Raw genomic sequence first — 12,027 nt, 5'->3', positions numbered from 1 at the left:
ATATAACTATTACAAAAATGCTAAGGGATCTAGTGGAAAAGATGGACAATGTGTATTAAAAGATGAGGAATTTCAGCAAAGATGTAGATACTATAAAAAGTGGAAATTCTGGAAATGAAAAACATAATATCAGAACTGAGGAATTCATTAGATGGACTTGTTAGTAGACTGAATACAGAGAGGAAAAGATCAGTGAGATGTGAAGACAGATTAATAGAAAGTATCAAAACTGAAACAAAAAGAGGAAAAAGAAATGTAGCATGGTATTGGAGATCATGGGGTAATAGTGAATGGGCTAACATACATGTAATTAGAATCTATGAAGGAAAGGAGAGAGAGATGGGAGTAGAAAAGGTATTTGAAGAGACAATGGTCAAGTGTTTTGCAACACTTTCAACCTACAAGTCCATGAGATTTAACAAACCCCAAGCATAATAATTAAAAAAAAATTACATCTGCTTTCCTAGTTTATTATAAAAGCAATCAGAGGAAAAAGACACATTATATATAGGGGAATAATGATGTGAAACACACCAGAAACAAGGGAGACCAGAAGACAAACTGCTGAAAGAAAAAAAAAGCCTTCATCCAGTGAAAATATTTTTAAAAAATAAAGTCAAGCAGCACTTCACACCCACTAGGATGACTATAATCAGAAAAATGATAAATGTTGATGAGGATATAGAGAAATTAGAAGCCTTGTACATTGCTGGTGGGAATGTAAAATGGTTCAGCCACGGTGGAAAACAGTTTGGCCGTTCCTCAAAAAGTTCAACATAGAGTTACCATGTGACACAGCAATTCCACTCCTAGATATATCCCTGAAAGAGCTGGAAACAGGTGCTTAAGTACAGGTGCATGCATGTTCACAGAAGCACTATTCATAGTAGCCAAAAGATGGAAACAGCACAAATGTCTTTGTCAATATTGGTAAGACCAAAGTAATAATAGTTAATATTGATAAGCATTTATTATGGTAAGGGATAGAGGGAGGAGAAAAGAAGGGAAAATGGAAAGTAGAGTGGGGAGAGAGAAGAGTGATAAGGAAGCTGCTGTGAGAAAGACACGTGCAGCTTATGCTGGAAATGGCAAAGGTGTTGTTTTGACCTGATCAGAATAATGTGTTAAATAGAATAATGAGCTTGGGAGTTTGTGAGGGTGTGTCTGAAGTTGGTAAAATGCCTTGATTACTAAATATAGGGACTCTAATAAAATAATACCTTCACTCTTATTATAATGTATTCTATCTTATAATTAGTTTAAGCAAAGAAGATAAATTTACTGCCTTAGTATTGTCCCTTAATTGTTTTAAAAGCAGAATCTCAGTTAAGATGTCTTGATAATTTAACACATAATAGTGCAATTTTTCCATAAACTGAAATGCGCAATTTACTGAGCAAAGTCTATCAGCACTTAAATTGTTAAGTCAGTGAGGTCTCATAAGGAAACTGGTTGGTGTGCATCTTGCACTACTGGGTAATTTATGAAAAGAATATCTTCAGCCATTTTGCTCATACATTTGAGAAAAGCACCATGGAACGTGAATTGTATTTAGATATTGAACAGCAAGGGAGCTGATTATAGCCTCCTGATTGGATCTTGTTTCCCTGGAGACATCATCTTATTTAAGAGATAGAGAGTCAAGAAAACAAGAATGATAAGACATTTTGCAATGTAGATTTCACCGAACTCTATTCTGTTATGTTATAGATTTCCTTAGCATTGTTATTTTAAGACAGAATCTTAATAATCATTCCTTTTGCACATTTGATTTCCAATTTCATTATTTCAGAATATGAAAATGCTTGATTTAGCAAGGAGGCTTTCTTTTAATAAATATTGTTAATATGCAAGAATCAAAGAAAAAAGCACAGCAAACCAGGTAACTAGTCAGTGACTAGTTACTTTAAAATGATTTGTCTTCAGTCAGAGACTAATTGCTAAAATAAATCATTTAGAACTCTTCTAATAATTAAAGTTTATATCCTGATGGGAATAGCAACTGTGTATGCTTCATTCTCCCCAGCAAATCAACATCTGCAAAAGACTAAGTTATTTGTATTTATAAATACATTCCTTTTATGAAGGACATATTGATATTTGCCATATTTCATTTACATTATGGAGTCATCAACAGCATGGAATTTTTTTCAGGAGACAATCTTCTCTGGGGTTATAATTCCCCTGCAGTTATTTCTCACAAAATCCCTTCAAATTTCATGGCTGCTTTGCATAAGTAGTCCCAAAGATATTTGGCACTCAGCCTGAAGTTTGAGCATGAATATTGTTATCTTTTTCTTGATTCTTATTGCCTCCTGATTTGAATAAGTATCTGACTGTTACTGCAGGGCCAAATAATCACTTTCATAGTTCCTTCCAAGAACGTTATTAGATTGGGCTTATTTATAGAAGTCTGTGAGGAATGATATTTGGTTATTGTTTTAGTGACTTATTCTTAACAAAAGAGTGTTCCACTGGCATCTTTCACTATAGCTCACCTTCCCATTGGGTCAAGTTCTGAGAGCACCTCAGGCAGAATGTGACCAAACGATCTAGGGGAAGTAACTTTGGCGGCCAGCCTGACACGATGGGACTCTTCTGTGGGAGTTTCGTCAATGATCGATGCGCATATGCAGATGATTCAGGAGTTGGACAATGGTCACAGAATTTTTTAGATGAAAATTTTATCTAGTCCAGTGTTCTCCTGTTTACTGATATGGAAAATGAGAGCTAGGGTAAAGTTAAGTAATTTGCCCAGAGTCATGCTCTTTATCCATTCTGACACCAGGAACTTTATTCTTTCTACCTTAGTGCCTGCTTTCATAGCCTTGCTTGGAGAACTGTTACGTGCTTTTTTGGTTAAAGTTGTTGATTTGTAACTTACTGCAGCATCTAGATGGGCTGTCATATGGAAGAGCTGTTAATTTTTGTCAGTCACTCCAATCAGCAAAACGTCAATTCTTGCCTTTTATGTCTTTGCCGGTGCTTTGGTGGGCAGAGGGTGGGAGTAATCTGAGAGCCTGTTGTACTGCACTTTTCGGGTTTTAGTGAAGAGTAATTTCAAAACCTGATAAGTATGGTTTTACTTGAACTGTGAGTAATTTAGGTATTGTTTTTTATAGAGTTTTTAAAAATTGATAATAAGCTTTTAGTTATTATGAATCGGTCCTTTAGTTTTATATACATATGTATAGAGATAGAGAGTGAGAGACATTGCTTCATTTAATTTTAAAATAATGAGCAACTATTCTTAAATGAGATGTGAAACATGCTGCATCTAGAACTTTTCTTTCAAGATAGGTTTATTGATGTACTTATGACATTTTTCTGGGCATCTCATCAGAATGTTATTTTGTAGCATCAGGTATTATTTCATAATATCTCCTCTCCTTTCCCTCCCTCGCTAGCCCCCAACTACCTCCACTGGGAGAGGCTCTCCTTTTGCCAGAACTAATCACTGTCTCCTTTATCTGGAGAAAGCTCTTTACTTTGTCGTTACTTGAGGTGGGTAAAATGAATGTATCATCACCAGCCCTGGCAGGCCTGTAGGCAGAATTAGGCACTGTATCCGTGGTAATTGAAGGGAAGCTTTTTAATTTTAATTTTTTAAAGCAGCCATTTAATTCATTGATACAAAAATCAGTGAATTCAGCACAGTCTGATGCATTATTAGGTAGATCATAATTTAAAGCTCATATGTAATGCTACATAGACTGGTGCTTTGGAAAATGAATTTCATGTTTTATTTGTGGAACTCTGAGCTCTAAGTGAGCTGACACTGGTTAAAATGTTTTATAAACTCTATTTGTATGTGATTATTCCTGTATGAAACCTAAGGTCTACTTATTGTTTTTGCTAATAGGTTTTTTAGATCAACCTATTTAAAGAGTACCTTTAAATGAAAGGGTACTTTCACTAATTGTATCCCTTCCAACAGACAATATATTATGCTTCATAACTTAATATAAAGGAAGCACTTTTTGAAGTCTTCTTTACCCCACACTTGGACCTATCCATTAGATTTATCTAGTATTAGCTTCTTAAGAAAATGTTTTCTCTTTTGATATTATCAAAGAGTTTTGGGAGGAATGATTCTCTTTCCTTTTGTAGGTTTGTTGCCCAAGATATAACTTGAGGAGAGTTATTTTTACCATCTCAGTAAATATTATTAAATTATATACAAAGTGCTCTCTACTACTTAAAACTCTCCCCTGAATTTTCTGCTTTTCTGCATACTTTCTATGTAGTTTTCAGTTCTGTTCTCATAGTATTCCTACGTTGGGACCATACTCTCTCTTGTATTTTAAGAGTATTGACTCAGAGGAGAAGCCTAAATTTACAGTAGAAGTGCCTGCTGATTTCTTGGGAAGCTTTCATTGCCAAGCAGGTGAGGTTGGCACCTTCATTTCATCTTCCTGTCAGTAGTAGCAGCAGCAAGATCAACAGTAGTATCATTACTTTTAACACCAGTGCCACCTCCACAACCACACAGAGTCCAGGGGAGAAGTTCCCCAAAGGCATAAGAAACAGGGTAAATTGGGCTGGGGAGTAGAAAAACTATAGCTACTGTAGTACTTTCCAATATGTGTACTTTACACCATCGTGATCTATTTCTTCATAAATGTAATTACCAAACAACTACTGTGTATGCCTTACACCCCACTCTTCCTCTCTCCACATCCTGGCTATATCTTTTATCAGTTTTTACCTTCTCAAACATTTTTATTTCAGAAGACTTCTCCAGCACCAGAAATAGATTTAAAATAAACCCAAACACTCAAGTTGAAGATGGACATGATTTAAAGAAAAGTCACTATACTCCTTCAGTACTTCAAGGCTGTTTTTCTTTCAGTACTTCCTGTGGCTCAGTTATGGTGATTTTTACTAAAAAATAAAACTGAAGCTGCAGCTAGGGTAAAGGCTGTAGAATGCAGGCTTATATTCCTAAGGCGATGACTATTTGTGCTACAGTAAAGATTTATGTTTTAAAAGTAAGTTTTGTTAAATATGCACATCCTTTTAACATGTTAATTTTTAATCATTTGTAGTAATTTACTTATAACTTCTCTCTGAGGAAGGTTTGTATTATTTTTTCCATTTTATAGATGATCAAATTGAGGTATAGTTAGTGACTGACATAAGATCATAAGCATGTTAGTAATGTAAGTGACAATGATAATGAAAAAGAAGTTGAGATTATCTGTTCTGTTAGGTTATCCTAAGATGATTTTAAATTATTAATATGCATATGTTTATAGAATCCTAAGAAGTGCTAGTACTGCAACTATTAGAACGAACAGTAAATAAACCGAGAGTAGGCAAGTGGAGAGAGAAAACAATTTCAGAAACTACAGTGTTTTTCAGGTAGCATATGACCAAAATGTCTACATTTACTATACACAGAGATGTACGCTAGCTGTTGGACACAAAGGAAACAAAAGATGCTATTTGTGGTCTGCTTTAGTTATTTTCCACTGACAGGTAAAATTGAGCATCACTGCTGATGGAAGACATATGGAAGTACAGCACCGGACAGTAGCATGTCTTGTTCTTTTGTCTGCTGCTGATTAACAGTTGAAATGTAGTCATTATTGGAAAATTGACCACTGCTTCCATTACAGTCTCTCACAAATGCTTTGCCATTGTTCTTCTTCTTCTCATAGTTCTCATTTTTGTTCTCTTTCTTTCTCTTCTTTTCTACCCTCTGACCACGTACGTTTGTAAAATGGATCTAAAGGTTTGAAATTTTAAGGAAAAGTTTCCTTCAGTTGTGGTATGTGATACTCAGAAATATACATCCTATAGCAAATAGAAATCTGGACTGACCTTCCTTAGTGGTGGTTCTGCCACCACTAGGTATCCTTCTTATTTTACTTTGTCCTCCTCTGTTATCATCATCATCATCATCATCACCGTCATCATCATGTGAATCTCTGTGAAGCTTCCTAGTGACTCAAGTGGCATTCACCATCTAAAAATGCATTCCATATGATTCTCCTCCTGTTTTTGCCCCATTTTGTTTTTCCTTGAAAATCCCTCACAACTACACTGCTATCTGAACTCTTCTATGTTAGACTGGTTCCTTCTAGCTTGTATCTTTTTTTTCTGTATGTTAATACTTGGTTTTCCGTGAATTTTCTTTGCATTTCTTGTTTTCTCTCACCTCATGAATTTCTACTTCATTTTTATTTTTCCCCAAATCAAGACATTTATTGAGGGACCACGAAAGTAAAGAGCTATAGAGTTTATATGCATATTTTATCATCTTTAATGTCAGGAAGTTTACATTTTATTTAGTTTGAAGACATGATGGATGGACATAAGCAGTGGATACATACCTAAATACCTAGCATAACTGTATATACTGGATAAGTTACTATTGCTGAAGACTTCTTTCTTGCTCTCTCCAGGAAAGAAAGGAGAGGCTATCCAAATTTGAGTCTATTCGTCATTCAATTGCTGGAATAATTAGGTCTCCAAAATCTGCACCGGGCTCTTCAACAGTAAGTAGGATGAACTCTATGTGCTACTGAAAATAGTCATTGTCTAGCTTCTTTTTGGTGTACCAATGAATAGCATATGTAAATGTGTCATTATAAACGGAAAAGTAAGTATGTAATTTAACTTTTCTGTATGCATATGAATCTGCATATATGTATATAATAAAACCTCATGCAACATTGATGTAGGCAGGAAAGAAGTAAATTTATATTATAGACTTCCTGTTAATAAGACAGGGAACATTTTATGTACTTTATGGCTTTATTAGAAGAATAGTATAAACAAATTTCTTTCCCAGTGAAACATTTTTATAATAGGGATTATTATATATGTATTTTTAAATTGTATTGGTTTATGTGTATGTTTATATTTTTTAGAACATTTTAATTATAAAATTAAAGTCTGTTTGAAATTTGGGTTTGGCTTGTCACAGTGGTGCATAGAATATTGGTTATCCTTAGTAATAGCAGCTATAGGCAAGCAAGACAAAAAAATATTCTTAGCCCATTTATATAGTAAAATTATAAAGTATTCTTCTTACTTCATTACCTTTGAAACTAAATTATCAAACTTTTTATTCTAGCCATGCCTCATTCACAATAGAGCTTTACAGTGATATTTTATTGAATGATCGTCAAAACAACAATATTCAATACAAACTAATTACATGCTTTTTTCCCCATCTTTCCGAGTTTCTATATGATATCTTAATATTATTTCTTATTCTTTAAAAGTTTAGCTAAGATAATGTGACCTAGTCTTATTTCGAACAAAAAGTGTTTCCTAACCATGGAATAGTTAAATGTCCCTTTACATTTTGGATTTATTTGCTGTAATTCATTTTTAATATGTAACATATTTATTCCATTCAAGCAGCAATCTTTTATACACAATTGAGGCAAAGCACCAAGTATTTTAATGAACAAAAAAGAAGAAAATTATATTTTTATATAAAAGAGATTTTCAACTTATATTTTAGCATTTGATGCTGCCATTGTCTCTTCGTTATGCAGGTGTATTCTATAGGAATAGGGAGGGAGCTGTGAACTAATGCAGACCATCTCACGTGGCATTAAATAGCAAATGAAAATAAAAATAACTATGGGCAAAAGCTACATGATAGAGTCATGGGCCAACTCTTACTTTTGTTTTCTTAAGTTAGTGAATTTGTAATTTTACAGATAGATAGTAGTTCATAGGATTTATTTTATTATGATTTGACATTTGAAATAAAGTGCAGGAGACTTGATTAAGAATTAATGAGAAGTTCTAGAGACCCAATGAGGACAGTTTTTTGATAGCTTTAATTAGAAGAAAAAGAAAAACAATTCTTGAAAAGAAATATTTAAAAAAAGTTAAAAAAAAAAGAAAAACAAATATGGTTCTTGAAAAGAACTAAAGTGACCTATCATTAGCACCTCTGGGCACTGAGACCTGTATCCAGCATCTTCCCATGCTGCAGGTGGTTATAGTTTTGCACTGAGAACTGTCCCAGACTGCTTCTGAAGTCGGGGCCAGAGATGGTAGATGGGATTAACTGCATAACAGGAAAGCCTACTGGCAATTATGAAGGTCCATTTCCACTGGAAGTCTTTCAAACCACATTATATTTAATGAGATCTGTTCTAGTCATGTCAAAATTACTGCCCTTTCTCGAGAGTCATCTTTTTACTGAAGAATTTCTATAATAGGTGGCTGAGCAAACAACTTGTTCCATCTTATATCCCCTCATGAGTACTAGTTGTATTACTGATCTATGGAGTGTATAACACTCTTCTAAGAATAGCACTCTTTAAGAAATGTTCTTTAAAATCAGAATAAAGCACCTTTTGGTCCAAGTAATTGTTCTTTAGACACTAGAAGAATTATTAAATTAGTCAACTTTTGTCTTCTTAAAATGTATATTTTTGTATATTGTATTGTTATGTATGTTATTTTAATTTTAGAATTACTTTGTACTAGAATTTAGAAAATAAAAATATTGGAAAATAAAAATGTAATTCCATTATGTAGAGTAATACAGTAAATAAGATTTGCTTGCTCGCTTCTTTTTAGAAAATTAGAAAATGATAATTCAGCTATGTTTAAGTTGTACATCAGTTATAATGTTAGTATTATAATGCTTGGCTTCCACCATTGGCATAGGGGGATGTAGTTCTTTTTGTGCATAGGATAATAAACTGCTTGTGTTTTTTAGTATTCTCCTTCAAATCTAGCAGAGCAATCTTGTACTTCCCTTAATAAGGCATATGTCATTAAATTCAGGTTGAATATTATATATTTTAAATCTTAGTTGTTTTTCTTTATTCTTAAGGTCTTAATTTACCTTCCCTCTTCTTTTTTTTCTTTTTGCCTAGGCACTAAGATGTAGAAAAATGAGAAACAAGGGAAAATAGAAATTAAATTTTTTGCATCCTGTCACTGCCATACATACCCTGAATTCTGTATGGTTAATCATGTTTAAGAAAACTAAATATTATTCTCAGAATTGCATGTTTTGAATCAGTAGCATTATCACACTTAATTTTTAAGAAGGGCTTATTGGGATTTATCATCTGTAATTTCACTGTACAGGGAGCAAATCTATTCTTTTATATGTTTGCTTAAATGCTTAAAACAAATGACCCAGATCATGCCAAACTGATACTGTATTCTATATAGGCAATCCCAACTTGATAAATGTTTAAATTTACTGAGATATAATTGCATACTAACTCCTTAGAATGATATGGTAATAGTTTTAGTTGAGATCTGTAAAGGAAATTAGCACTAAATACGGTTAATTGAGTAAAATGATTTAATAATGATATCGTGGCACATTTTATACATAATATTGTGTGAGCTTAAGGAAAGAATATTTTATGCTGAAAAAATAAAACTAGAGGGTCTGGCCCCGTGGCCGAGTGGTTAAGTTCGTGTGCTTCGCTTCAGGCGGCCCAGTGTTTCGTTGGTTCGAATCCTGGCCACGGACATGGCACTGCTCATCAAACCACGCTGAGGCAGGGTCCCACATACCACAGCTAGAAGGCCCACAACGAAGAATATACAACTATGTACTGGGGGGCTTTGGGGAGAAAAAGGAAAAAATAAAATCTTTAAAAAAATAAATAAAACTAGAAAAAAATTCTGTGAAATGGTTAGGTGAGAGAGGATGAATGAGAGTCACAAGCATAATTGTAAAAAGTAAATGGGTAAAATAATAAAAAGAAAAAAAGAATTACTAATAAAGAGAAGATAAGTAAGGGAGCTAAAGAAGGAAGAAAAAAGAAAAGTATGAGGAAATTTGAAAGCATTGGAGGAAACAGAGGTGTTAGATGAAAAATGAAAGGCTTTTAAGAAAATATATTTTGCTGGAGATAGTATCTCTTGAGAGAGATCCAAGAAGGTGCACAAAAAGGCAATCAAGGAAATGGGAACTTGTGGAAGTAATGTAAATATTTGAGTTTGGCCAAAGAATTGTATAAGAATGCAAGTCTCTGATCAGCATGTAATTCTGCCTAGTCATTATGCTAGATAACAATCATATTATTAGCTAAAGACTAGGGTCCGGCCTGGTGGCGCAGCAGTTAAGTTTGCACGTTCCGCTTCTCGGAGGCCCGGGGTTTGCCGGTTCGGATCCCAGGTGTGGACATGTAGGCATCCCACGTATTAAGTAGAGGAAGATGGGCACGGATGTTAGCTCAGGGCTAATCTTCCTCAAAAAAAAAAAAGACTAAACCAACTCAAGTTCTCAAAAAGTACAAAAAATTGTTAATTAAAAAATTTATGAGTAAGAGTTTTGGTGCTAGTTTCACTGTGGAAAGTAAACGTTAGGTAAAGTATCTTTGTTTTGGTTAAAGATAGCGCATGAAAAAAGTGATCAATTCCACTTTATTGCTAAAAGAATTAGAATTTGTAGAATTACAGATAGGCCCTAGTGCCTGTTAAAGATAGACCCACTGCTCTAGTTAATTTATGTCCTCTTTGTCTAGCCTTAAGGCAGATAATCATGAAGATCAAATACCCAGAATATTTTTTGTTGTTTTAAGAATTAACTTATTCAGTAAATTCAAAACATAGCTATTTAGAAATGTGAAAAACACGACAGGAAGAACATTATTATTCATATTTTCCTTTTATGTTAAGCATTTGTTCAAGTATCAAACTCTACTTGGCATAAAATACACTTTTCCTAGCTCTGGTTACATTTCCCTTTCCCTGAAAATAACTTTTACAACCATCAGATGAATTGCTGTTCAGTAGACCAGTATTTCCCACCTTTTGCAAGTGTTTGATGATTCTCTTACTTCTGATTGCATGATATTTGATTCCTTATTTCCTTCTAAAATTTCCCAGTGATATATACCTTTCAAATTAAGAAGGAGTCTTTATGGAATTTTTGAGAAGTGTTTAAAATCCTGTGACTTACTTATCACCCCAGTATATTATTAATCTAGATTTGAAATAATTTATTACTTAGATTATTGAATTAATAACTAAATTTATATAAGAATAGAAAAGAGGATTAAATGTCATCTTTATGGTTATTAAAAATTCATAAAATGTTTGTGTTGAAGTTTCATTTAGCTTGTTCGAGCTCATTGAGAGGTTTGCTTGTATAGTTCCCATGCTCTTTTCTTTAGTTTTTTTTTTTTTTTAATGGTTTCTCATTTGGGTGCCTAATTTTAATAGAACCCAGAGTTTAATTTTTTTTTTTAGCACTTTTCCCTTTGCGTCTCAAAAAGGAGCTCATCCTGCACTCAAATGTTTTAGATAAAGGCATACAAATCTTCATTATATACTTGGGAATTAATGTGAACTAAGATTAGAAAAAATAAAATAGCCTCTTATTCTTCCCCCAAGAAAAAAATATTTTCATTTTCTATTACTTAGTCCTCATTGCTTCTTCATTTCAACCAATCTTTTTATTTCACTAAGCCCAGTATGTTTTTGCTGGGAAGGGAAAATAACTAACTAAACAGCTAGCCCAGTCAGTCGGAAAGCTTGTCGTATTAAGTATAACTGATTGACTGTATTGGATTAACTATAACTTTAAAAAAGGCTTCCCCTCCCCCACATAATTAGCAAAAGTCTTATATAATTTACCAAGAAGGAAAAATCTTTCCCTCCTGAGGCTTAGAAAGATATGATATTTGAGGTAAAAAGCTTCATTTCACTTTTGACGTCATTATGATTCTTGGGATGTTGAATTTTGTTGCCGATACGTTATACATTTTATTACTGTCAAGCTTGCAAAATTGTATTGGAATTTTCCTGAAATAGTATTAATAAAAACATTCCTTTCAATGCCAGAGTAGTCCCTGAAAGGCCTGATAGACCCAGACAGGGGATATATACGGCCTTTCCCTGTGAATGTGTGCACACACACACACTCACAGTAAGTTCAGCCTCCATTTCATAACAGTATTGTCTAGGGGCTGGGAATACCAGATCTCTAAGCTTCCCTTCCCACCCAAAAGGAGCTAATAAACCCAAAGGACTGCAGTGTAATTCCTATGAAATAGCAGTATAAGTATTTTCCTATTT

The 12,027-nt window shown here is 33.8% G+C and overlaps 1 protein-coding gene across 11 annotated transcripts in view; it reads left to right on the top strand.

Moving 5' to 3' along the window:
* FER (FER tyrosine kinase) overlaps positions 1-12,027 on the top strand; it is a 435,477-nt gene that overhangs the window by 177,310 nt on the left and 246,140 nt on the right. For all 11 annotated transcript variants that reach the window (XR_011505916.1, XM_070517625.1, XM_014843218.3 and 8 more), the window contains one exon: positions 6,411-6,503. Coding sequence is in view for 10 of the 11 variants with exons in the window: in XM_070517625.1 (XP_070373726.1) it covers positions 6,411-6,503 (93 nt within the window). In the remaining variant the exon portion in view is untranslated. The remainder of the gene's footprint in view (positions 1-6,410; positions 6,504-12,027) is intronic.

Source organism: Equus asinus, chromosome 9 (assembly GCF_041296235.1).
Source record: "Equus asinus isolate D_3611 breed Donkey chromosome 9, EquAss-T2T_v2, whole genome shotgun sequence".
In the NCBI taxonomy this organism is placed as follows: domain Eukaryota; kingdom Metazoa; phylum Chordata; class Mammalia; order Perissodactyla; family Equidae; genus Equus; species Equus asinus.
Note: the sequence above shows the minus strand (reverse complement) of the source record. Positions and strands in the feature narration are given on the sequence as shown.